The 27,775-nt window shown below is 54.3% G+C and overlaps 1 protein-coding gene across 1 annotated transcript in view; it reads right to left on the bottom strand.

Annotated features, from left to right (window-relative positions):
* CDH23 (cadherin related 23) overlaps nucleotides 1-27,775 on the bottom strand; it is a 407,397-nt gene that overhangs the window by 164,765 nt on the left and 214,857 nt on the right. The window contains exons 10-11 of the mRNA XM_073878857.1: nucleotides 19,565-19,677; nucleotides 17,683-17,871 (exon numbers count right to left, since the gene is read on the bottom strand). Of these exons, the coding sequence (XP_073734958.1) occupies nucleotides 17,683-17,871; nucleotides 19,565-19,677 (302 nt within the window). The remainder of the gene's footprint in view (nucleotides 1-17,682; nucleotides 17,872-19,564; nucleotides 19,678-27,775) is intronic.

Genomic DNA, 27,775 nt, shown 5'->3' on the forward strand with positions numbered 1-27,775 from the left:
AAGGACCAGGGAAGGGCAGCAAGGCCCAAGGTGGCCTTTATGTTGGGAGTGGTGGGCAGTGTTGTGAAGCAAGACAGAGAAGAGCCAGGGAGCTCTGTAGGCTAGCTGGTAGGCTAGTCTTAGCTAAGGCGGGAATGGAGCTGGGGTCTCGAGTGCCCAGATGTGCCCCAAGAGTCAGGGCCACCCTCACAGAAACCGTGTCCAGGACTCAGACCTGCCAGGAAAGAACCCCGTGACCAGCGACTCCAGGGTATGGCGCCCTAAGCTTCAGTGGTGGCTCAAAGCATGGCCTCTTGGGGTTGGACCTGACTCCAGATGGAAGCAATTGCCCTTTTCAGCTGTGTGCTTTTGCACAAAAGCTCTTACCTCTCTGAGCCTCAATCCCCTTATCTGCAAAATGGACAGAATGAGGGCCACCTAACAGCACCGTTGTAGGTAAGCTATAAGATCCTGGTCAAGTGCCTGGGACTGAGTGGGTATTCGGTAAATAAGGGTTGTTATTCTTGTTCTAGAAGGGAGTGGGGGAGGGGAGGAGGTGGCCTTGGGGAAGGCTGATTTCTAGACCTTGGCCAGGAATGAGAGGGGCAGGCAGGGAAGGGCAAAGGCTTGGATGTGTGCAGGGGTGAGTGGACCCCACCCCCCGCCGCATGCTGGCCAGGGGCTGTAGGTCTCCCTTCTCCCCTGTGCTCTATTGGTCTTATCCATGCTATCGCGCGCGAGTGGCCAAAAATCAAAGTCCGCTGAAGATGGATTCTTTATCACCCCACTGTCCAGCCTTTCACTTAATTAACTCCAGTCAGACATGCCAATGCGAACCTTGGCAGGAGGCGGGCCTCTCGGCACCCCTTCATGTCACTGCTTCTCCCCCAGTCTCCTGCCCCTAAGAGGGGGGTGTCACACTCCTGGGGCCCTGCCTGCTGCCCCATGGCAGCGTCCCATGCCCAGCACAGCAGGCTGCCCACCGTGAAGGCAGAGTCCAGAGGGCCACCGGAAGGTGCCATGCGGTGGCCACTGCCCCCATCCCCTAACTCTGCCTCAACCCCCAGGGACCTTCCAAGTTTCAGAGTCCAGGAGAACTGATGCTGGCACCTCCTTGCAACTGAAACCTTCTGTCTCTGTCTCTTCACGTTCCCCGGACCCCACGCCCTGTTCCTGGACACACAGTCCCAACCCAGGGCGCCAGCAAAGGCCAAAGCACACGCTTGGTAACTCAGCCTTGTCTTTCTCTCCTGCATTCCAGGCTTGTCCGGCCCAGAGCCTCAGTTTCTCGGTCCCAAGAGTGGGCTGCCTCTCAGGCCCACATCAGGTGAAGGACACTGCCCTGGTTTCAGGCTCTCAGCCCACCCACACCCTCCTCCCCAAGCTCCTTTGTGGTTGGGCCCTTGAGCAGCGTGGGCAGGATGGGCCATTCGTCACTGTGTGGCTGCGGCAAGCCCTTTGTTCTCTCTGGGCCTCAGTTTCCAGATCTGCAAACCGGGGTGATTCTCTAAGGGCCCTTCATGCCTGCCGTGCTCCCCAGGGTTGCCTTCCACTCCTGCTACTGCTCCAGGCCTCTCTCCTCTTCCTCCTCGGCTGCTGCCTTCTCTGCCCCCGCTTTGTGTTTCTTCATCTTTTCTTCCTCTCCTCTCCTCCGGCTCTCCCCTTCCCTTATTCTTTCTTCCCCCGTTCTCTTTCCCCTCTCTCCTTCCCCCTCCTCGTCCATCACCTCTCCTGTTTCCCCCTCCCTCCCCTTCCTCTTCCCCCTCCTCTGCCCCTCTCTCTGCCAGACGCGTCCCCCCCCCCCTCCCCAGGTTATCTGCTGAATTCCACACACGCCTGCACAGACGGGATCAATCCAAGGCTGCCTTGCCTTCAGCTTATCTCTGCTCCAAATGATTGATTTTCCCTCTTTAAGAGTAATTTGCTGGTGAATTCCATGTATTGCAAAAACCCCTGTGAAATCTAATTCAATCCGATCGGCAGCTGGCACTTTGGGGAAAGAATACTAGAGAGCTGTCAATTTCATCGCGCGGACGTGTGTATTATTTCGCTCACAGACGAGGGCACGAGGCAGGCAGGTGCTCCTCACCTGCACGTGCACGCTTCCCCTCCCTCCCTCAAGAGGGATCTTGTCACTGGCCCCGCAGCCAGCCCCGGCTCTTCTGGGAAGTGAATTATAATGTGCACTGGGTACTTGCATTAAGGTAAATGAGGGACAGGTGCTTTCAAATTGTTTTCCTGATTTGCAGCCCACTGCCCTCATGCACTATGGGAATCTCACACCTCCAGAGCCCAGCTACCCCTGACCACCTGCCTCTCTTCTGCATTCTGGGCTTGTCTGGCTCAGAGCCTCAGTTTCTCAACATGTATAAATGTGTGGGTGTGAGGAAAAACCAGGCCACGTCTCACGCCTGCCCCTAGGACGTGGCACACTTTGCCTGGGACATGGGACTTAAATGTGCTAAAACCCAGGCAAGTCATAGGCAAACCAGGAGAGCTGGTGTCCAATACCACGAGGCATGTCTGAGAGCCCAGTAGGGCAAGTTGTCCCCATTGGGAAGGTGTGGCTGGCAGTCATGCACTCGGAATGGAAAACAAGGCCCTGAGCATTTGACACACCAGCCCCAGTGTCCGACAGGTGCTCCCCCAAGGCGGCACCACCTTGGAGGCTCAAAGTCCTCATGCGGCTCACACACAGGAGCTGGTCCTCTGCCAGTGAAGATGGTCACACGACTGACCAAGGGCTCTTGCTCAGCCCTGGTGACCTTTGCTCTCTGAGGGTCCCATCTTGGAGGGGTCATGGGGACCACCTATGTCCACTGAATACAGCAGAGCTCCCAGAGTTGGAACCAGCCACGCTGGCCTCACTTCTGTGCCCCAAGTAAATAGCCATTTCTGGTGGGATCCAAATCTTTGGGCTGCCCCTGGACCTCTAGGCATCAGAGCCAGGGGTTACTTAGAGAAATGAAGTGGCTTTAGGGGGATTGGCCAGGAGGCCGAGACTCACCTTAATAGTGCTTGTGGGCATGGTCAAAGGGCAAGCTTTACGGGGAAGGCCCGGGAGATTTTGGGGACCTTCTCAGGCCACACGGAAATTCATGTGCACACGACTGGGGGCTGCGTAGGATTTATGAGGCTGGGGCTCCGAGCTCTTCATTCCAGGTTGACATGTTTCATCCCCCACCCCCCAGATCTCAAGGATCCCCCCCAGGCCATGCACCCTCTCCTCCTTCCTTCCCTCTCTCCTGCAAGGGACCCTGTTTGAAAGGCACATGCCCCAAGTGGAAAGCTCAACAATGCCTTCCTTGTGTGGTCCTGCCGGCAACCCGGGCTCGCCTCCCAGCACAGGTGGCCACATTCTTAACTTTAAGGTCTACTATTCTGATCAGAACCTGCCAACTTGGACCTCACCGCCATACCTGCCAACAACTCCTTCCTTCCCTCACTCCACCAGCAAACCCTGCACTGGAGTTTTGGCTGGGGTTGGGGCAAGGGGCCAAAGTGGGATGTTGGTATTCTTAGAGGTGCAGGAAGGAGAATCCAAAATGCAGGGGAAAAAAAGGTTGTGCATCCCGGTCTGCCTCAAGCCCAAAATTGTCCCTCTCCTCCCTCTGGGGCCTCTGCTGGCAAGGATCCTGTAGCCTGAGGGGCAGGACCGCTGCAGGAGGATGAGCCTGGCCGGCTGGGGGAGGGGGCATCCAGCCCTCAAGGGGCCTCAGGAGGAGGAGCAGGGAGGGGTTGGTGCGGAGCTGGGCTTTGCACTTTGCACTCAGCAGCTGCCTGGCTCTGTCTATTTACCATGCTAAGACTATTTCCGTGTTCCCACAGAGAGAGAAATGTGTGGCAAGGCAGAGACATCTAAATGCCTTATGGAAATCGGGAGGGCACACTGACTGCCGCTAATCACACCGCTTTGTATTCCTCTGCCTCTCCGACTGCCGGTCCACCTCCCCAGGCCTCCGGGTGGCAGGGAGGGGCTGAGGGGGCGGAGGCGGGGGAGGGGGTCCCGGGAGCCCTGGAACTGACACGCTCTGTGACCTCAGGCCAACTGCCCTCTCTGGGCTGCCTTTCAAACTGAGGGCTCCCTTTGCCTCAGGAGGCCCGGAGGGCAGGTTTCCTGGGCCTGGGGATCTGGGAGTGATTTCATCTCCTTCCCCATCCGAGCCCTCGGCCAGGGAGGTCTGCCCAGCTCTGCATCCCCTTCCCAGGACAAAAACATCACAAATGCCCTAAGGGATGGGCGCTGGGCTGGGACAGGGTGCTGGGCTTCAGGCAGATGGGTGATCATGCCTGGGGACAGCCCTGCATGTCACTCAGCAGCCACTGCGGCATTCCAGAAGTCTAAACCGGGCACAGCTGCCCAGGCCTGCAAGGAGCCCCTCCTACCTGACCCATTCCACACCTTGCAAGGCGCTCACATGGGGCACACAACAGCTACGGATGAATGGACAAGGGGATGCATGCCCGAATGAATGGGCTACGCGTGTGTTTATCTGTGAATGTGTGGGTGTGAGGAAAAACCAGAAGCCAGAGACAGAGGCAGGAGGAAGGCTGGGAAGGGGGGCAAGAGAGGATAATCAGACTCAAAGAAAAACAGAAACAGAAACGGAGAGAGTGGGCAAGAGTGGGTGGAGGGTGTTCAGATGAGGAACTGAGCTGAGGTGAAGAGGGACACCAGGAGGGCCTGGCCACTGCCCAGCCGGCAGGTGATGACAGCTCCCACCTTCTTTCTGCCTCCTAGCCTGCCCTTCTGGGTTTCTGCCATTCCCGTCCCTGGGATTCCAAACCCTGGCTGCGTTCCAACCCCACAGAGCCCGCCTCCAGTCCCTGCCCTTCCTGCCATCTGGCATCATCCTCTGTCACTGTCCTTACTCTCCCGGTGTCCAGATTAATCAACTTAAAGTACAGCTCTGAGGACACCACTCATGCTCAAGAATCATCGATGGCTCCCGCTTGTCCGCTGAATTGGGTTCAAACTCATCTTGGCATTCAAGGCCCTCCAGTCTACCTTTCTGGCTTTATAGCGGGTGCGCATTACATACTTGCTGAATTAAATGACAATGGAGAGAAGGATGGTGCTGAGCCCAAAAGCTCACCAGTGGTGATATTTATGCTGCTACCTTTCACTTCATCTTTTTGGGGGGGGTGTGTGTGTGTGGGGGAGAGGTTGTCAATAACTTACAATTTTTATAATTAACCTGCAGTGAAATTGACATTTTGGGGTATTCAGTTTTACGAATTTTAACACATGTATAAATTTGTGTTACCCCGTCACAACCAGCACACAACGGTTCCACCATCCCCCAAACTCCCTTGTGCTTACCTTTAGAGTCAACCCCTCTCCTACCCCTAACCCTTGGCAACCACTGATGGGGTCTCTGTCACTATAGTTTTGTCTTTTTGAGAATGTCAAAGAATCACACAGAATATAGACTGGCTGCTTTCGCTTCCTATAATGCCTCTGAGATCACCTGATTCTCACTTCCCCGAAGCCGTCTGCTTATTTAAGCGGCCCTGTCCCTAGAGGACCAGTTAACATCGGCACCAGTGCGCCGAGCTGGAGGGGCAGTCCCATATCCCTCTAAGAGGCGAGCCTTTCAGTGCGCCGGGGAAGGGCTTTGAAGGCGGGGGAGCGGAGAGTCAAGTGGATTCAAAAAGAAAAGAAAAGAAAACAAAACAAAACCAAAAAACAAAAAACCCAGCCTGGTTGGCCTCCTCTGTAAACGTTAGCGGATTTGGATTTGGACATTCCCTAATGAGGGCAATTAGGAGTCATTATGCTGAAAAAAGAAAAGTAAACAGATCCGTATGCTAATCGGCAAATATTGCTGCATGTTAGGGCTGGCTGCCTCCTCCCTCTCCTGAGCCCTGCCCCTCTTCCTGCACAGTGCCTGCCCCCCCCCCAGCCCCCCCAGCACGCTCCAGTCCTGCCGTGCTCCCTCTAGGTCCTCCTCCTTCCTGAGGAGCCTCTCCTTCTCAGTCACCTTTGCTGGCTCATCCCCATCTCCCGTAACGTGAACACTGGGGTGCCCCAGCCCCCCTCTCTCTACACCCACACCCTTGCCTCAGTGAGCCCAGCTGGACCTGTGACTCTAAATACAGTCCAGGTGCTGGTGACACTTATATTTCTATCTCCAGCCGGGGCCCACATGGTGGGCTCTGGAGAGCCAAGGGCTAAGTTTCCAGGATCTAGGTGAGCCGGCTGCGGTCATGCTGGCGGCTTGAGGTCTGTGTGATAGGAGGGTTTACCCCAGAGAGACCACTGACGGCTACAAATGAGGGGCCCCCAACCTAGAGCCGCTTGTTGGATATTTATCAGCATACCCCCTCTGCCTTCTTGATGTTTCCACATAGATGACTAACAAGCACATCAAATGTAACATGTTGAAAGCTAAACTACAGATTTCACCATCTCAGGAAGGAAGGACTCCATGTTTCTAAGCGCTCAGGTCAAGCACCTTGTCCAGTCATTGTAATACACACCCCTCAACACACACACACACACACACACACACACACACACACACACCAGCAAATCCTTGACTCTCCCTTCAAAACGGGTCCAGGAGGTGACCCCTTCTCACTCCCCAACAGCACCTCCAATTACTGTCCTTACTTCCTAGTGATGGCCCTGCCCTGGGTGGTCTATTTACCCACCAGCCAGAGCATCCTTTAAAATAATTTTCCTTTGAGATAAAATTCACCATTTTAACATTTTTAAAGTGTACAATTCAGTGGTTTTCAGGATATCCACAATGTCGTGCAACTGCCACTTCTATACTGTTCTACATTTCCATCATTCTAAAAGCCAACGTTGTACCCGTGAGCAATCACACCGCATTCCCTTCCCTGCAGCCCCTGCAGCCACGAGTCTGCGTTCTGTTTCTACTATGGATTTGCCTGTTTCGGAATTTTCATACAGATGGCATCTTACACTATGTGCCCTTTGTATTTGGCTTCTTGACCTAGCATAAGGTTTTCTAGGTTCATCCACATGGCAGCGCGTGTCAGGGCCGCGTTACCATCATGGCCGAGTAATGTTCCGCTGTGGAGCCACCACACTTTGTTTATGCACTCAGCAGTGGATGAACACTTGGGTCGCTTTCAAGAACTGTCCTTACGATACTTCAATCTCTAAGGCCCTCACTACCCTTAGGTGGCTTCCCGCCTCCCTCGGGCTTTGTGCAAGCCAAGCCCTAATGGTCTAGCTGCGTACCTGACCTCCTCCTCTAGTCCCGGGCCTCCCCGCTCCTCCCCGCTCCTCATGCCTCCTGCACCATGCGCAGGTGCACTCCTGCCTATAGCCATGTGCCTGCCATGCCCACTGCCTGAAATGCTCTTCCTCCAAGTGTCCATGTGGCCTGCCCCCTCTTCACTGAGGTCTCTCCTAAATGTCACCTCATCAGAGAGGTCTCCTCCGACCCCTCCGCCTCCCCGGACTGCCCTGAACCCCTTACCCTGCTTTATTTTCCTCCATGGCTCTGGTTGCAGTCTGCCATAGATGTACGGGTTTCTTCCCCGCCCCCCGAAGGGATGCTGCCCGGGGGCGGGACTTTGGCTGCTGTGTTCACTTGTGAGCATCTAGCATGCAGCAGGTGCTCAACAAGTATTTGTCAACTACATAAACTAATGAATTGATTCCTACCCTCGCTCGATGCAAGAGTCCCTCTAGGACATCTCTTATGCGCGGGTGCCCCCTACCCTGCACTTCGCCGCCTGGTGTGGCTTTGGCACTGCTCTGACCCTAGTGGAAGATTTCATCGGAGGCTAGTTTTGCCCCTGTGAGAGAAGCAGAGATATCACCTGCCCGTTGACACTGGACTCAGGGCACGTGTCAAGGATCAAGAAGAGGAAAACCTGCACCTTTTAACCGGGGATATAAACGTATGACAACCTTGATTTTCAGAATTTATTCTCACTCAATTCCTTTTCAACTCAGATGGGTAACAGATGGAGAAACAAAGATTTGGAGAGGGAGGAGGGAGTGCTGTCTGCCCTGTGCCTTCCTGGGTAGAGTGACAACACAGTCATGAAACGCTGCCTTGCCATGAAACGCCTCCTGCCCCCGCCGCACCCACCCCTGCACCATTCCCCCCTTCCAGGGGACAGAGTCTGCAGAAGCTCAGGCAAGCAGCGCTCGGCGCTGGCTCTGGGGAGGAGGCTCCGTGCCCACCCTCACCACCGCTGCCCAGTGGGGCTCTGCCGTCCCTGATACTTGTTAATTATGATGTTTCATTGCCCGTGGGCATAATGATGGGGTGAGACACGCAGGGACCACTCCCAGCTGGGTTGTGCTTACCCCTACTCTTTGAGACAGGGGGATAAACAAGACACACCATCTATGGCTGTCAGGGGTGTGACGGGGGTGGTAAAGGGGGCAGGTGGGGGAGTGTGGGAGGAAGAGATCACGCTCTAGGGTGAGACTGGGCTCACCGGTGCCCATGGTAAAAGGGGCACCATAGCGGGCATGAAGCGGCCAGGAGGTCGCAGAGACGAAGAAGATGGAGGATGAAGTGCCTTAGTTCTGCTTCTGATCCCTGTGGGGGTATTCAGCAAGACCAGGCTCGGCATTTAGGAAGCGTGACTCCTAAGGACAAAATGACTCCCACCGCTTCCCATCCTAAGCGGGGGTGGGGTGGGCAAAGTGGCCGCTGCCAGGGAGGTGGAAGGGGTACAAGGCCCCACATCCAAGATGAAAGACCACCTCTAGCTGCAGGAGGGCACTTGGCCCAGCTAGGGAGCAGGCACTGGGGAGGGGAGAGGGTGAGGGGTGAGGAATGGGGCTGCCTGCTTCACACCCCCACCAGGGCTACTGGGCCTGGTGTAAATAGCACGCTAATTAGATTTACGGTTGAGACTAAATTAGGAGGTGTCAGAATCACGCCGAGGACACCCTCTAGTCTTCAGGGAAGCTGGAGCTTAGCATGCTGGGGGGAATCACACCACGGGATGCAGCCACGCACAGAAAAATCCTAATAATCACCACCATCATAATAAGAGCCTCAGTGAAGGCAACTGGGGAGAAATTAATAGGAAAAAGAGCAGACGGGGCTGTCCTTCTCCCCCTGGCTTCCCTTCCAGAATGGCTTTGCTTTGAAGTCAATAGATATTTTCCTGGAGAACCTACACCTTGGCGGAAGAACCCCGGAAATGTGAGCCGAAGCTGCGACACAACAGAGGTCTTGCAAACAGACCCCTGCCCGCTGCCCGGCAAACAAAGTTGTAGAGCGATGCTCACCGAGGCCCCACGGATTCCAGGTACCAGCTGTGTAGACACGGCTCTGGGTAGACTCTTACCCGGCTATGCAGTCAGATCACTAGAGAACCTTTGAGAAACAGGAGCAGCCAGGATGGGCACCTTGGCCTGGGGCATAGGGACTGGGGGAAGGGCAGTGCTGACCTCCATTTCTGGATGTGCCTCATCTTGGTTGCTCCCTGGGCCAAAGCCCTCACTCCCTACTTCCTCTCAGCTTTGCGTCACTGATGAACTCACAAGCTGGGTGAGAGGTACAGAACATTGGAAGCACTCTATCTACTTCCTTTATACTGCTCAGGGGATTCAGTGGGAGGTGGCTGATTTCCAGCTAGAACCCACTTATCTCCCTAACAGAGGGAAACAAGAGTCTGGATAACTGGATAATCATACATCCACAGAAAGTGCAAGAACTCACATCTGCTTCCGTGGATGCTGGCAGCCCGCCCCTCCCTCTCCTTCCCGTCTCTTCACTGCTTCTAGAGTTTGGTTTCTACTTCAAATTGCTTTGGAAAATATGAAAATGGAGATTCATGCTCTGGGTCCCATCAGCAGGCAGGGAGAGTTTAGGGCGACTGGGATCACTCCCCGGGGTGGCAGGGATGTATGTTCCCTGTGTCTCTACTGCAAAGTAGATGCTGGTGGCTGGATATAGGGGGCCCAGTTGAACAGTGGCCTGGAGCATCCAGAGCTGGAAAATGGACCCTCCGCTGAATGTGTGACATGGCGCCTTCCTGCTCTCACCCCGCTCCCAATGGATGTGTGGCTCAGGATGCCAACTCTGCCAGCCAGCAGAATGTCAGCCTCACAGCAAAAGCCCGAGGAGGGAGCTGGACTAAAGGGTGGTAGTTCATGAGCATAGGGATTCAGGAGGGTTTGTTCATCTTTTTTTGTGCCAAGGACCCCTCTGATGGTCTGGTGAAGCCCATGGACCCCATTTCTAGAACATTTTTAATTGCAAAAAAATAGGAATACATGGGGCCACAATAGTCAACTCATCATGTTGAAATACAGTTACCAGGTATTCTAAAAGGGTGCTAAAGAAGAATTAGGTGCCTCTTAATGCATTAAACAATAAGATTCAGCAGGGGCGTTAACATATGCTGTAATTTCAAAGTAGTGATAACTGTAAATGGTGTGTTGAGATCCCAGGACACCTGAAATGTGATATGAAAATGTCTGAGGTTTCTCTTGGGGTCAAAGCCCCAGGTACTACTAATACCACTGTTTGTTTCTATTTTCGTAATTAAAGGGAATGCTAATGGTCAGTTACAGGTGAGTGAAGATAAAGATGCCGATTTCTCTCCATCCAGAGTCATGGATGCCTTGGGGAGGCAGTGGGCCCCCAATTTTGGGACTGAAAGGAAGCCTGGCCGAGGCCCCCTGGGGCCCACAGCCACAACCATGCTGCATGGGGAGAGGGGCTAGAGAAACCACGCCCTGGACAGACTGATGAATAACAACAAATGGAAAATAAATTTAAATAAAGACAAGGTTGCGAGCTGGGCTCCCTGACAGGCCTGGAGCACAGGTGGAATGGAGAATGAGGGTGATGGATAAAAACAAGGCCCAGATTAGCAAGAGAACGAGAACATCTCCCCTTCCCACTGCCCCTCCCCCCAACCCCTATAAGTAAACCCAGTGTTCCGGAATATGGCTTTTTCTCCCTGTCATTTGCTTTCTTTTATTTATTTATTTGGTGATGTTTTCTCCTTGGGGAGGTGGGTAATTCTGTTTTTTTTTTTTCCCCATACCCCTCAAACAAATGAATCGTGTCATCTCCTGCCTGAAATAGGAATTAGCTCCTGCCAGATATGTCCCCGTTCACCTTGCCTTACCTCCCTCCTCACCCTGCCCGCAGCCATGCTGGAGGTGGGAGACCCACCTGCTGGGTGGGACCAAACCTTTGAGAATGGGGGAGCCGTGGCTGCGAATGCGGAGCTCCCCAGAGCAAGCAAGAAGCACAGGATTGAGAGTTCAAGGCCAAGCTCTGTGACCCACTGGCTGTGTGACCTTGGGGAAGCCCCTTAACTTCTCTGAGCCTCGACTGCCTCCTCTCTGAAGAAACACAATAATATACGTCTCTCTCAGGGTTGGGATAATAAAAACAGTTAAAATTTAAAGAGTGCTTTTTATGGGCCAGGCACGGTTTCAAATACACATGTTAACTCACTGAATCCTCCTAACAGCTTTGTGAGGTAGGTCCTATTGTTGTGTTCATTTTGCACATAGGAAAACTGAACCAGAAAGGATAAATTAAGTCTCCTAACGTTACACAGATCAAAAGTAGCACAGTAGGATTCGAACCCTGGCAGTCTGGCTTCAAAGTGCTCATTTTTTTCACCATGGGGGTGGAACGTGGCTTTGGGGTTTTCTCTGTCACTTCCCCTGGGCAGTTGGGGTAGGTCTGGTAGCAGAAGGCTAGGGCCAGGGTTCAGAATCCCGGGCCGATTCTGACCTGGGAGAGCCTCTGTCGCAAAGACCAAAGGTGGCCACTCCCTGTCCTCCTGGGCAGAATTCTGAAGGCAGTCTCCATTGGAATTTTCGGGTTTCATAATAAGGGGACTGGGGTTCTCTGGCTTCTTGCCACCCTGAGAGGAAAATGGTGAAACTGTAAGAGAGCCTCCAGTCAGATGCTGGAAAGCACCTGCTGGCTGGAACAGGTGGCTGAGGGGAAGGGGGCTCCCGTGCAGCTTTGCTACGTTTCCCTGCTTCCAGCCTTGGCTCCCGACAGCCCATTTTCAACACAGCAATCAGAGGGCTCCTTAAGAAAGGTGACTCAGAGCATGTCACCCCCCCCTGGCTCCCCACTGGGCTTGCGGTAATAGAAAAAACGACTTCCCGGGGCTGCAGGGCCTGGCCTGGCTCCCACTGATGCTGCTAACTAACGAACGAACTCCCACTAACTCCCCCCCTCTCTCACTCCATCTCACCCCCTGCCCCCTGACCCATCTCTTTTCTGCTCCTTGACAATACCTAGCCGGTTCCCTTTCAGGGGACCTATGCCCTTGTAGGGGAGCACCTGCTGCCAGAATGTTCTCCCTCTGCAGCTCCGTGTGGCTACCTCTTCGACACCTCTTAACCTCAGCTCTAAGGGCACCTGTTTTAGAAGTCCATCTGGAACTGCTGAGTCAAAAATCACCCCCCACCCCCGCCGCGGCCATGGCATCCCATCACTCACCCTGTTGGTTGACTTCCTGACACTCATTTCCACCTATAGTGCTGTTGGTACCTATTCCTCTAGCTTCCCCGCTGGGATGAAACAGAAGCTCTTGGAGCCCAGGGACCACATCTTCAGCACTAATTCCTCAGTGGTGGGCATATAGTAAGGTGTGCAAGAATGTTCGTTGAGTGAACGCATATGTCATCCCCCAGCTATGTGAATTTCCACAGAGGCCCTCAGAAAAGCCTGGGGGGGGGGCAGCAAATTAATGAAGTCTGAAGGCCATTCTCAAATGATCCCAATCCCCAGAAATAGCCAGAACCGGGCAGTACAGGCCTCTCTGGGGGATACTGGTGCCCCACTCCCCGCTCCCCTGCAAAAGTATTCTCAAGGACAGCAGGAAATACGTTCTGGGAAGCTGTGGATCAGAAACGAGACTGAAATGGAGTGGATCAAAGGCTCCCAGCTCCTGAGAAGAAAGGTACAGGGCCGGTGAGGGGTACTGCCAACGTTCAGCTCTTGGAGTCCGCTGGGGGGGGGGGGTCGCGCACAATGCCAAACAGTATTTAAAAACAAAGCCCTTTGCTGGCATTTGTAAAGCAGCCAGAGCATGGATGATCTACACTTGCTGCAGCAGCAGAGGCAGGATGCAGAGCACAGAGAATCTACTCAAAAGAGGAGAGTGGATTTTAGGAAAACTGAACAGAAACTTCCAACCATCCTAATAATGCCACCCCATGCAGATGGGAAAAACGTGACAGGCTAGCTCAGCTGTGGGCAGGACTGGGTGGGGAGGGCTGCAGGCTTGATCAGGAGAGGAAAAGCTGACCGAACTGGAGAAAACACACAGAGAACGTGCTGCGGCCAAGGGCGTGGGTAAGGAATCCAAGTGGGCGAGTGTGCTGCTTATTTCTTGTGGCTTTCCAGAACACCGAGGAAGAGACAAGAGAACGCCCAGCAGCCAGGAGCAGGGGAACGAGGCTGTCACAGCCTTTAATTTGAAACTGGGAATTGAGCTCCACACCTAGGCTGACTCCTGGGGCCTTTGCCTTGAGATTTTTTTTTTTTTTTTTTTTTGTGATTTGCATTACAACCATCTATTTGCATCTCAACTGTCGTGCAGTACAAATGGGCTGTCGGTGGTTTCAGCCCATCCTACCCTATCTTATACAACCCTTCCTTCGCGGGCTTCTGTGAGTTTTCTGTAGCTGGGCAAAGGAGAAGAAATTACTCAGCAGGACTTGACAATGAGGATGGAGTCCTTGGGAGACAGAAAGGCCTTCTTTCAAGTACCTTTGTTGTCTTGGATTTTCCTGCAGAGGCTGAGATTCAGCAAGAAACTGGGCAGACTCTTCCATCTGGAGGGGATGCCAGCATTGTCTAGGCTTTGTGAATTAGATTAGCATCCTTCTTGGGAATGACTGCCACAGAGCGCTAACTGAAAGGTTAAACTGCCTCCTCTTTCCCTTTCTGTTTTCCATCAGCACCCTCTGCTGCCCCACTGTGGACTTTTGAGGTCACCTTCTTATGCAAACTCAGGGGGAACTGAGCTTTGGCCCAGGGGCACTGACTGAGGATTGAGTTTAGACAAAGCCCTGAGCCACCTCATGGCTACTTTTATCATTAAATCGTGCTTTAATTCAACCAGCACACATTTCTGCAGTGCCTCCCAAGATGCCAGGCAGAGTGTGAGGCTCTGGGTTACACTGGTGAGCACAAGCAGACCGGCCCCTGCCTGTGAATTCTTCATTTTAATCGGAGAGACAGGTATGATTGAGATCATCACACTAATATCTGCAAAACCACAATAATGGTGAGTGCAAGGGAGCATCACATGCTCTCTAGACTCGATGACAAAAAGATTTCACCTCTCCCCATGCTCCCTTCCCTCCTCCTAGTTTGCTCGGTGAACACATTTTTCCACCACGCCTAGCAAATCCAGCCACCTTCACCCCAGACACGAATCCCAACGCCTACCCTCCCCTCAGAAAGAGAACTGGAAGAAAGGACTAATTTTTAAAATCTTTTACAAACGATGCCTGCTTTCTTTTTGAGGGTCCCTGATTTTTCACAGAGTCTGGACGTTGGCAACGTGGCTGAAATACTCCACTCTAGGAACCTGGGGCCTGACCCTTAGCACCCAAGACGGGGCCTTAACCAGATCTGGATCCCTCCAAAATTCTGGAGAGAAGAGATGGGAGACATTAAAAACAACAACAACAAAAAACCACCAGGGCAATTTAAAAAGCGATTTATTCCTCCGTCTTATTTAGGAATTGGCCCAGGACCACGTCTGGGATGGTTTGGGTGCAGCTCTACGGGGAGGCTGGACTGTGACCCAGAGGACCTTAGGGTGGGGAGTCTGGGCTTCTGGGCTGCCTTTTTTCATCAGTAGTTCACTTTGTACCCCACTGAGCCCTGGAGAAGCGGGGACCCTCTAGGGAGGAGCCAGCCCTTTACTGTCAGACTGGCCAACTCCCTGGGGCAAGCAGTGGAATGGTCCCCGGTAGCAGCGGGCACCCAGTCCAGAACAGGCATGCTGATACCTGTGCCTGGGTAGGGAGTGACCACTAGAGGCAGGCTGGACCCAGACACCCCTCAGCCTCCCTGCAGATGCTTCGGACAGGCCTTCCAGCAAAGCAGGACTGAGCTAAACCCCAAGGGGTCAGGGTGGCCCTGAAATCCCCCAACCAGTGGTGGTGAGAAGGCCCTGGGGTTCTGGCCCTGCTGGTGGGGATGCTCCCTGGACCATCTTGGTTAACGTCTGGGTGTGTGGCAGGTACTGTGCTAAGTCCTACAGACTAAAGGTCTGATCTCCTTCTCTATCCCTTGTTGGCAAGCCAAATATGTAGCCGCTTCCTCATAGTCCCCGGCCCTCTGGCAGTGAGGTGGGGCCACGTCCCTAGTTCTGGGCAGTTCCGGGCAGCTCAGGATGAAGCACAGAAGAGCTGGTGCTTGCCCCCCCTAGCTGCCCCCTCCCTCCTGCAGTGACCAATGTGACTGCAGAGCATGTACCTGAGTGACTACAGAGTGGGGTCTCCCTGCCCACCTGTGCTGGATGAGTAGTAATAAATCTCTGAGCGAGAAATAAACGTCTGTTTCAGGGTTAATTTGTGACTGCAGTAGAAACAGATACATTTTCACACAGATGAGCAAAGTGACACTTAGAAAGGGTCAACGGCTCATCGAAGGTCACAGAGGTCGTGAATTGCAAGGCTAGATTGAACACAGGGACCGGCTGATTCCAGAGCTTGGGCCACAAGCTGCCTCCCCTCTAGGTTGCCTCCAAAATCGAGCCCCCATTCCTTGGTTTGGCAGTCAGGGCTCAAGGCCTGTGTCCCAGCCCAGCCTCGCACCAGCCCGCTATGCAAACCCTGCATCGTTCACACAGTACGGCCTGCTCCCTCCTCCTACTCAAAGGTTCCTCTCTCTGGGCCTCTCTGTGGGCCACTGCCCAACCCGCCAGCCCTCCTGGCTGCTTTTCACCATCTGATTTGTGTCCCAAGACTCAGCCCTGGTCTCCCCTTTCACCATAGAGCTTTGGCTGGTCCTCTGGCCCCTTCTTCCCCCATCCTCGGCCAAGCTCTGGAGCCATCTCTGCTGGTTGTCACTGGCCCACACGCGGGGACCAGCATCTCTCTTCTCTTGGACATTCGTCATAGCCTGAAACCAGACAGGGTACTTTCTCCCGAGGCTCTCACTCCCACAGCAGTGTCTAAAGGGGGTGCTGCGCTCCAGGGGGATAAAAGATGACCCCCTGGGGCATGAGAAAATGTTGGAGCTCGTTTTCATACCTGTTTATCTCCACCTTTTAAACTTTCTACATTTTTGCATATGTTTTAAAAAAGTACCTACTACCCTTGTGTAAACACACTTGGTTCCATGGGCTACACTCCCCCAAGGGACCAAATATAGCTCCTTGTAAACAGTAGGTGCTCAGTACCTACTTTAGTTATCTCAGATAGGGATGGGATGACTTAGCAGGAGGTGGGGGCAAGTGGCCGACGCACGGGCGCATGCGCACCCACACGCAGTGGGACTGAGCTGCCCTCGCGGACCTGCGTCCCTGGTGGGGGCAAGGGTTGGCTGGGGTGGACGTGGACGGTGTGCAGCTAAGGGAAGCTGACAGGAGCCGGCTGAATCATGGGAGGAGGGGCTCCTGGGCAGGTGTGTGGGGGGGTCTGTTGAGCAGCCGGAGTGGAGAGGGGCAGGAGCGAGCGGGAAGCCAGGCCTGGAGCAAGGCCAGTGCGGAGTCCTGCATTGCGAGGCATAATTGCAGAGAAGCCCCTCAGGCTGGAAAACCTAATGGAATTCCTGAGCAGAGTGGGCCGGGAGCAGCGGTAATAAATAGAAGTGCTATTAAGGACTGTGGCTGCTGACAGGCAGGGGAGAGACAGGACACGGGAGGGGTGGGGGGGAGGAAGGCTGAGAGGCTCTCCCCATCGGCTCGGAAGCCTGGCCCATCCAGGCCTGGTGGGGGAAGGGCCCCATCCCGGAGCCTCCTCCCTCCTGTCCTTCTGGGGCTCTCCCTCACTCACCGCACATGTCCCTTCCTCTTAAGACTGGCCTCAGCCAGGCAGGCCCTGCAGGGGGCTGCACGCTTCCCAGACCCCCCGCGTCTCCTTGTGGCCTGGGATCCCCTTGAAAGCACTTATGCTACTCATATGGAAAAGGAGGAGTCATTACTACACCCAAAGCAGAAATAAGACTTTTTTTTTCCCCCCAAGGTCGTATTTATACAACAGCCCCCAACTTTTAAAATATCTATTTTTGGGGGGCACCTGGGTGGCTCAGTCGTTAAGCGTCTACCTTTGGCTCAGGTCATGATCCCAGGGTCCTGGGATCGAGCCCCGCATCAGGCTCCCTGCTCGGCGGGAAGCCCGCTTCTCCCTCTCCCACTCCCCCTGCTCGTGTTCCCTCTCTCGCTGTGTCTCTCTCTGTCAAATAAATAAATAAAATCTTTAAAAATAAATAAATAAAATATCTATTTTTTGGTATATGTTTTATGATGTACATATTAGATCAACAGGATGAGCATATATTCCTAAATAAATCACTAAATGAAGAACTACACACCAGAAGTGTGTGCTCCAAGAGTTTTTGCGGGGGTAGAGGGTAGGCTGAGGATTAGAGACTGCCGATTTTTGCAGGGGAGGACGGGCAGGAATGTTTGTTTCTATTTTATAGATGGGGACTTGGAAGCCCGGAGGTACCTCGCATCTCTCCCAGGGTCGGACAGCTCAGGAAGGGCAGGGGTCTGGACAGGCCACACGTCCCCGGAACTCACCTCGTCTTTGTCCACCACCTGGATGAAGAGGGGTAGGGCGAAGCCCACCTGTGCGAGCTCGGTGATGGCCACGCTGTATTCAGAGCTGTTGAACTCCGGGGCATTGTCATTGATGTCAATAACGAGGATGTTGAAGGTTGTGGTGACTGTGGCCTCGGATGGGGTGCGGTCGTCGTTCAGCTCTGTGCCCTGCAGGGAGAGGACAAACACCCCAGAGAGGAAGGCAGCCATAGTCACAATATGATCATTGACCAAGGCTTTCTCAATGGTAGGTCCTGTGCTTTATGTAAATGATCCCCATCCCCTCACCACCATCCCGGGGAGAAGATTCTGTCGTTAGCATCCCCATTGTACCTTTGAGGAAACCGAGGCTCAGAGAGGTTAAGGAACTTGCATAAGGACACACAGTCAGGGCAGGTGTCAAACTTAGGCAGTAGGATTCCAGAACCAGGGGACGAGGTGGCGTGGGGATGATAAGACAGATCCGGGGGCTCATCAAGGGGCAAAGGGAGACTATTCAGTTTGGCAGATGATAAAACTGAGGGCAAGAATTTTTATGCTAGCAGGTAATCAAGACTGAATTTGGCATCTGCTATGGCCCAAACACTGTGCTAGGTACCATGAGGGTCTGTGTCAGACTCGGGGAGAAATCCTGAGTGTCAAATCCTTGGGTCCCCTGTCTCTGCACCAGAGCCTGCTGGCCCCCAAATACCCATCCCCAGGTCTCACTCAATTCTCTGAACCCAAATCTCTGGGCAGGAGGCCCAGGACTAGCTATCTTTTACCAGTTCCCCAGGAGGTTTGGATTCACAGCCAGCCAAGTTTGGGAACTCACCCTCACATTTTATATAAAGATGGAAGAACTGAGCTCGGGGTCCCGCAGTGAGCTGGGGGTGGCGCTGGGGCCAGGCCACAGTTCTCTTCAACTGGAACTGCGTGCCTCCATAGGAAGCAAGCAGAGAGGAGGGGAGGCAGAGAGGGGCCCCTGGCTTGGTGGCTTGATGCAGGGTAGGGAAGGGGCCATGTGTTAGCCCCTCTCCCCTTGCCCCTACCCGGCCCACGTGAGCACACTGGGTGGCAGTGTGCTCACAGAGGAACCAGCTGGCCAGGGAGGGCTAATCAACCCGTTGCTGTTGCAGCCTTCCCAAGGTCAAGGAGAGCAATCAAGGGCCAGGCTGGGCTGCTCCATTAGCCTCAGGATGCAAGGACCTCCTTCCCCAAGCCCTTCTCCTCAGGCCTTGTGCCCTCCCTCGCCCCAATCGATGGGAGGGGCTGAGGAGGACCCCTGTGGCCCAGGCAGAGTCCACACCCTAAATGGGTTTCGCAGGGAATGACGGCTCTGCAAATCAGAGACTTTAACTGAAGCCGGCCGTCAGTGGCAGGGGACACAGGGGCCAGAGGGTTATGGCTCCAGCACACCTCCAGGGTAGGGACCCCAGCGGTTTCCCCCTCTCCCCACTATGTTACTGCTTCCGAACTAGGGAATAGCCCCAGGGGAGCTGTCAGAATTAGAAATGGGACAAACCGCAGAAACGGGGTCAATATAAGAACTGAGTTGGCTACAACAGAGAACTTGGAATCACAGGTGGCATTAAGGACCTCGGATGAGCACCTCCTATGTGCCCCCTCATTCCTCAAATGGGGATAAAAGTCCTAACCCTATGTAATTGGTGATAATGGCTGTGAGGTGCCCAGCACCAGGCCCTGACTCGGCCTACGCCCTGGTAAGTGTGGTCCCTTCCTGACGGGGTCCTGGGCACGAGCCCCGGAACCATGCAGGGCGAGAGGCCGGGGGCTTCCGTGGGGGCACTGCTGGAGGCTGGTACCACAAGTGTGGGCAGCCCTCCCCACGGGACGAAGCTGCCCGCCACCTGACTCTCACCTTCACGGTCAGGATGAAGCCGTGGCTGTACAGGGGGTTCTCCCGATCCAGTAGGCCGTTCAAGGTCAGCGCTCCGCTGATATAGTCCAGGGCGAAGATACTGTTGGTGTTCCCTGCAAGAGAGAGTACCATTCCAGGTATGCCTGGGGCCCAGGCCAGGTGGGCGGGGGCTGCGGTCAGGGCTCCTCTCTGTGTGTGAAGGATCAATCAGTAACTTAACACGGATGCTGGCCCAAGGAGTAATGGGAAGTGTTCTGGAAGATGCGGCCCACGCAGCAGACAGCACTGATTCACAGAGCAGAGGATGTTCTGCTCCTCCTTTGCTCTGTCTCTTGGAATGAGTCAAGGAGAAAGTCTTGGTTTGGTGCTAGTATGCCTACAGCACCTCTCCAACACGTGCTTGTCTTCCTTCGTAACAGAGAGAGAGCAGGCTTCAGGCTCGGAAGCTTCCAGGGGGAGGGGTACTCAGCTAAGACTCAATAACTGCTATGTTCTGAATGCTTGCTTCCCCCCAGAATTCATATGGTGACATCCAAAGCCACACAACGGTATTAGTAAGTGGGACCTTCGGGGAGTGCCTCGGTCACGAAGGTGGAACCTTCATGGATGGAATTAGTCTCTTATAAAGAGAGACTCCAAGGGATCCCAGGCCCCTTCGATCATGTGAAGACACAGTGAGGGATCACTGTCTATGAACCAGGAAGAGGGCGCTTACCTGACCGTGCAGACACTCTTGATACTGAATTTCCCAGCCTCCAGAATTGTAAGAAATAAATTTCTGTTGTTTATAAGCCACACAGTCCCTGGTATTCTGTTATAGGCAGCCCGAATGGACTAAAGCAGAAACCTAGTTTGGTTTCCTTTGTGCTTATCTTTACGGTCATTTTCTATTCTAATTTTCTATTTGGTATAAAAGTTCCTTTTATAATAAATGTAAGTTAAAGACCTAATTCAATCTTAAGAATGAGCATTTATTTTAAGTACCTATTAAAACTTGAAGTACATATTTAAAGTCCTGGCAAAATTCATACACAAGCGACACCAGCTCGGATGGAAGCTTCTGTGCCCACCCCTGTCTCCCCGACCAACTTCACTTTATGCTTCCCCCTACAGGTGTCCCACGTCCCCAGAGCGGCTTCCCCAGCTTCCCCCAATCACCAGGTCCGTTCCTGCCTCCTCTTCCGTCCGTGTACACCTTCCTCTCCGGGCCTCCCCTCTCATCCTCCCACCAAGTGCCACTCTTCTTGCTCCTCCACCTCCTCCAGGAAGGCCGTCCGACTTCTCTGGCTGACCCTCCACGCTCACAGGCAGTGGCCACTGTACTGTTTGCTCTCCCATTGCTCCCTGTGTGTTCACGGGCTCTTCCTGGCCGGCCTGAAGCTGGGGGGCCTTTCATGACTGTCCCTCAAGGACCCTGGCCAGTGCTGGGCACCCAGTGGCAAGCAGGCTCCTGAAGGATCGCTGCTCCCAGCCCACCTGGGCCCCCACTCTCGTCCTTGTACCCTTCCCGCCAGGCTGTGAATTCACCTGGGCAAATCCCAAATCCACTCTTCTCTCTTCCTCATTAACCAGTTTGTTGGCTCATTCACATACTCACACACTGCCATTCGTTCGCAGTCAGCCATCTCCGGGGCCCTGTGCGTGGTGCTGTGGGGGATGCGGATGTCGGTCTATCGGGAATCCTGGTAAGGGGGCTTCGAGATGTGTGAGAACCAGCATCTCTGAGTTCACATCAGGGAGAGACTGTTCGCACGTGGGAAGGCTCAAGGAAGGAGAGCATCACAGAGGAGGTGGCGTTAAATCCCCATACCACCATGTAGCAGCTGTGTGACCTTGGGCAACTCACCTAACCCCTCTGTCTTGGTCTCCCCATCTGTAAAATGGGGATAATGGATCTACCTCATAAGGTCATGAAAACTGAATGAGTATGAAATATATGTATGTATATATACACACACGCGCACGGAACAGTTCCTGGCACAAAGTAAGTACTCACTAAGTACTGCCTGAGCTGGGCCCTGGACGATGGGCAGGATTGGGGAAGGGGATGGATGGACACTGATTCCACAGGTAGGAACTAATCAATACCCCGGCCTTCGACACACACAGGTGGAAGCTACTGTATCTCCCCACAAGCCCCATGCCCCAGCTCTAAAGGGATCTGTGCACGGTTAGGGGCTCGTATCATCTCTTGGATCAACTAGGGAAAGCACAGAGTGGAGACAATTTCATCTTCTAACTTTAGACTTTGGGACGGGCTGTTCTCGGCTAACCCTCTGCTGGCTGGCAAGGCATCGGCCTCTACCCGGTTGGTAGCTAGAGGCTGTCCTCCCCTGTCCTCCCGGCCCACTACAGGGGTTGGCTGGGGCAGGGGAGAGACAGCTGATGCTTGCAGAGCCCGTTCAGGTCTCACGTCACTCTCAGACTGTGGGCTTTGGGGAATCTGACGTGGGGCCTGGCCAGGGAGTGGACATCACTCCAGCCTCCCCCTTGCCCGGAGCTTCCTCCCATGGCCATAGAGAGACCTGGACACCTTCCTGCTGAGCGGGTGTAGTGGAGAGGACAGGGCTGTAAGGAAGCATAGACATGCATGAAGGTAAGGGGCTATCTTTTTGTTTAGCCAGGAATTCCGCTGCTGGGGAAGCAGGAGGATGGAGGCTTTCATCTGTTTGTCATTAGCTAATCCATTCAACAATTATTGAGCTCCTATGATGTGCCAGAGACACATTCTAGCAGGGGATGCAGCCCTCAACCAGGTGTTCACATCACAGGGTGATCAGGGCTGAGGTGGGGTGACGCATGGACATGGCAGGGCCCTTTGGGGGCTGGGTCCTCTGAGTCCCTAAATGCTGAGCTGAAGGGCTGCCCTGAAGCAACACCTCCGAGCCTCCTGCCACCCATTACCCACCCCAACAGCGTGGGCCCCGCCTCCCCAGCTCCCAGGGCTAGCATCCCATCATTCTGAATTTCCATATAAATTTATTCTTCCCAATAAAGGAACCTATCAAATGTTTAAATGTGATTCAATTGTTACCTTCGTAAGATTTTTCCTATATACCCTTCACAAACCAGAAGTCCCTTATTGAATGATGTGCTTTGGGTTTTGGCTTGAAAAATGGGGTTATCAACCATGGCACACTCAGCTGGACCTCCCCACACAGCACCTCTGGCCCAATGATGACCCTACTGCTCATCCCCGACCTGAAGTCTGTCTCCAGCACATAAACTATCCCTTCCCCTGACCCAGGCATTTATCTCCAACAAATGTGCAGGCAAATACCCTCCAACTGGTACACATTCAAATTCAGGGACCCTCCTCCAACACACATACACACACAGACGCCTTTTTTCCCATATCTACCGGTGTGGAGTTCCCCTCTCAGCCTCCTGCCAAGTATGAATCACCAACTCCCAGGACCAACAGCCAGAAAGGGTTACACCCAGGGAGCCGACAGGACCACCTGAGTGAGCCACTGGCTCTGATGGTCTGTCACCATGGCAATAGCAGGACTCCTGGGATGCTGGTTCAGGCACGGGCAGGAGGTGAGCCCTGAGCCCCAAGCAGAGAGGGCCAAGGGTAGGACTCTTTCAAAGACTGATGGACTGATTATATCGCTCACTCATTTGAGTTCATATTGAGCACCTATTGTGTGCAAGATGCTAGAGAATCAGTAGAGAAAAGCAGGCCAGGTTCATGTGGTCAGTTTTACGGTGAAGATCGACGTTAACGATATAATCAGGCTGTTGAACACATAAGTAGGCTCCCTGAAGGAAAGCAACGTGGCATAGAGAGGTGGTTAAGATTATGCCCTCGGGAGGGCGACTGTATGGGTTCAGATAGCTCTGCCTGTTGCTGGCTGGGTGAGCTTGGTCAAGTTACGTAACATAGCTGGACGGCCTCAGTTTTCTAGTCTGTAAATTGGGGGTAACAATAGTCCTCACCGGAAGGAGTGAATACAGCGCCTGACATGTAGGAAGTTCTCTACACAGGTCGGCTACCTGTGCTGGACCGAGATGATACCACCGTGGACCACCTGTTCCACGCCCACCCCCACCCAAGCCTGTGACTGAGCCAACCCTGTCCTCTGGCCAGGAGGGCCTCACAACCAAAAGCCCATGTGTACAAACTGGCAGCCCCGAGGCCAAGGCCAAGGCCCACAGGGCATCTCACCAGGGCTCTGGCCTCGGGGATGGGTCACCATTTCCTTGCTCTTCTCCCTTAGCTCCCCTACTATCAACCTCCCTTCCCCAGGGGGCTGTGGGCTTGGCAGCCACACAAACAAGTTTTTCTGCTACCCTGGAAGCTGATACCATGCTGTCAGCCCTCTGGTGTCCCAGACATTCTTTATCCAAGTCCCGTGGGGACTGGGGGGCCAGGGGAGGCTTACCCGGGACGCCTTTCACCTGTTCAGCCCCATTGCTGAGCAGAAGGACAGCTGCTTTCCCTGGGTCGACAGGTGCTGTCCTAGGTGCCTGTGGATATACCTGGTAGGGGAGGGGTTCTGGGGTGGAGTGGGACTGCACCTCGGCGCCCTAAGGGCCCTGGGAACTGGTGACTTAAAGCGTTCACAAAAGAGAAGCAGCAGGTCCTTATCGCCCTGCTGGTTCTCTTGGGGGCAGCCACCCCTTCTAGGAGCTCTAGGCACCCAGACCTCTTCAGATTCCAAACGGAAAGGCCAGGGGGATGTGAATCGAGTCTGCGAACGCATGAAAGGCTGCCAAGGGGCCATCCCCACCTTCTTTCCCTTATTTATGAAGAACAGTAGCTGGTACTCATCAAGAAGTTCCATGTGCCAGGAACCGAGTGAAGTCATTTGTGCAGCCATATTACTTACTCCTCACAATAACTTAGTAAGAACATAGCCATGTGAGGAAGCAGGTTCGGAGACGTCAAATAACTTGTCCAAGGTCACGTGGCTACTAAGTGGCTGGCTTACATCTCTCTTTCTTGCCCCACGGGCATTGGCCCTGCACACCTTTGCACCACTCTGCACTTGGCCCCATGCCAAGGGACAAGCAGATGCAGAGACACAAGAGATCATCCTCCTACACAGAATGGAGTGGTACCAGGTTGCTTTTTGCTCAGGAGGGAGTCCTAGGTAAAAACGCCGTAACGTTCTGGGAAGTTCTAGATCAATTCCTCCATGGCAGATCGAGGTAGCAGCAGAATGTCTACGTGGCGATGTCCTCCAGGTGGTGGTGAGGAGTGCCCACGGTGGGGACTAGTGGGAAGGCAGGGCTGTGGGCAGGAGCTCTTAGCAACCCAGGTGTTTATACACAGAGGGTGCTGGCAAGGCTACCTGCAGGGCAGACCTATGGCTCCAGGGAGGATGAGCAGGAGAACTTAGGGAGACCGGCAGTAGTCTGAGATGCAGGGGGACACTGTATAGTCCCAGGTGCCCCGAGGTAGGAGAGGAGGAAGTTCCACGAAAGAGAGGTCAGCGGGTCAAGCAGCATCGAGAGAGAGAGGCTCGGGAGACGGAAGATCCGGCAGAGGCCGGCAGTTGGATCTTCAGATGCCCCCAGAGGTCAGACTGTGAGACCCTGCGGGCAGGTGGGGCACAGATGTAGGGATAGTGAGCAGGTGCAGACCCGTGGGGAGTCACACACAAGGAGAGAGGCAGAGTGGCAGCTAGAGGGCGCAGCAGAGTCAAGCAAAGGGCTCCGGAGTTTTACAGCTGGTCCAAGGCAGAGGGGAGGAAGTGGGAGAGGGAAGGTGCATGGAGGGAGTGCCGAGGGGGGAGAAGGTCAGCCTCGGCAGACAGGAGGCGCAGCTCTCTCTTTGGGCCATGGAGGCTCTCCCTCCCACCGCCTTGTTCCTCCGAGGCTGACAGCTTCCCCCACTCCCGAGGTGCCCCTCCTCCTAGCTCCTGCCAAATCCCATCACTCACACATCATGCCCCCTTGTTATCTCGCCCGGCAGCATCTTGACCCACAGCGAGCCAGGTCTGGGAGGAAAGCAGTTAGCGAGTGGCTGATGGTACACATGGGAACACAGGCATGACTTTCAATTGCTTTGTCTGCTCTGCTGGGCTAACAGCAACCCGGCCTGCTGCCCTCCAAGTTGAAGGAAAACCAACAGGCTTCCACCCTGTTCCTTCCTGTTCTTAAGATCCACCTCCAGTGTCACAGGCCTCAGGAAGCCAGTCCTGGGGGCCGTGGCATCTTGCAGTCCTCTGAGGCCCAGGCTGGGCTGCATGGTGGGGGCGTCCCTGGTTCTCCCAGCAAGATCCAGGGTGGCCTGGAGAAGGGCCCGGGTCTCACACTTCTGTCCCCAGGAGCACTCAGAAGGACACCTGAGCGGTGATTAGGAAGGGTCACCGAGCACACACTGGGTGGGGGCATGCTCCAGGCTGGCCCTGCCCTGGGGCTGACCAGGGGAGAAAGGAAGAAAAAGGCCGTGCTTATGAGGAGCTCATGATCTGTTTGGGCTTCTGGGCTCAAACATCCAGCCACTCCAATGTCAGTCCCTGGATGGAGGATGGGGGCTGCAGGGAGGTGACCTGGGGGACGCTGACCCTCACCTGGCCTCTGACTTGCTCACCCTGCCCTCCTCAGGCCCAGGGTCAGGGGCCCTTCCCAGGGAAGAGAGCAGAACTGGGATTTGCACCCCCTTCTCTCCGGGGGTCTCTGTCTGGAGCCGGTTCGATCAACACCCAGGGGAAGACTGTCTACCATTCATAAACTGGCAGGATGAACAGAGACCTAGGTGCCAGCAACAGATGTGCCACTTACCAGCTGTGAGACCTCCCGCAGACTGCTAATTCCTTTGAGCCAAACTCCTCCTCTGTAACGTGCAGGTAACAGCTCCCACCTCACCAGGCCGGGTGAGGACCAGGCGTGATCATGTCAATAGAACACCTATGGCAGTGCCTGGCGTACAGTAGGTGCACAGTTTGGTTCCTGTTCCTTCTTCCCCTGCTAGGCCTGCCTCCTGAATGGAAGAATCAAACCGGGCCGTCCCCCGCTCTGGTGCAGCTCATCCAGAGAGAGCTGTGAGTGGGTCGCCCTGCGACCAACATGATCGTGTCTGGCACTGTGTGGCGTTTTGCATGCCTATCTTTTTCAATTTTCACACCCCAACCCTAGGAGATAGATACTATCATACCCATTTTACAGATAAGGAGCCTGAGGCACAGAGCAGTTAAAAAATCACTGGTCCTTAGTCATCCAGGTAGTGAGGGGTGCAATACGGAGTTAAACTCAGCTCTCATGAAGCTGAAGAGTTCAGGCCCACCCCCCACCCATGGGCCCTGGATTTTCCTTCCTCCCATGCCAGCCCTAGCCCAGGAGACAGCCAGCTGTATGTGTGCAGCTTTGGCCCCCGGGGTCCACGGGGCAGGCTGGCCTGTGGGCCGCCCCCCGCCCCCGTCCCATCTGACAGTATTGTTGCATGATGAAAACTGGGAGTCAGTCTGGGACACGGGCTTTGGGCAAGATGTCTTATGAATTAAAAATTGTTACTTAGCTGCCTGCTGACAAAAGGGGCCGGTGTCCTGGGTGGCCCCTGAGCTGGGCTGCATTCAAAAGCTCTGGGATCAACATATGGCAACCGGTGGGTGTGGGTTACCTCGGCTCTCAACCAAGGGAGGGGACACAGGCTGAGAGCTTGCTGCCCCTCCGAAGGACCCTCGAGGAGGCCGGGGAGGGTGGGTGATTAGGCCTACCCCCTCTCCAAAGCTTCTCCAGAAGCCCCTAGAACCCTCTCCCTGCAGAGCTCTGCGGGGTGCCTCATCTGCATTCAGGCCTCAGCTCCAGCATCACCGCCACTGAGGAGCCCTCCATAACCACCCACTGGCCCTGCACACCCCTTGCTCTCCACTCCGTTAGCTTGTTTTTTTTTTTCCCTTCAAAGCACTTCTACTTTCTGAACCTCTCTTTTCATCCATTTATGTGTTTGCTTATTATCCATCTCCCCTCACTGCAACATAAGTTGCAGGACAGTAAGGATCAGTTTCCCCAAATGACCAGCTGATGCCCAGCAGGTGCTCAACAAATGTGTGAATGAACAGATGGACTGATGCAGGGATGTGGAGGGGGGGCATTCTGAGGTTCATGTCAAAGGCAGGACAGCATGCTACTGGCGTGACTTGTAACGTCACACATCACAGAGACCATAATGCTCCGGGGCTCTGAGGAGGGATCAGCCAATTAGCCATTCCAACCGGGGCGACTGTCTGCTCCTGAGGCCCCTGCACCGGTATGTCTGCC

Source organism: Callorhinus ursinus, unplaced genomic scaffold, assembly GCF_003265705.2.
Source record: "Callorhinus ursinus isolate GAN/ISIS: 27379988/994484 unplaced genomic scaffold, GSC_fseal_2.0 scaffold31, whole genome shotgun sequence".
Classification (NCBI taxonomy): domain Eukaryota; kingdom Metazoa; phylum Chordata; class Mammalia; order Carnivora; family Otariidae; genus Callorhinus; species Callorhinus ursinus.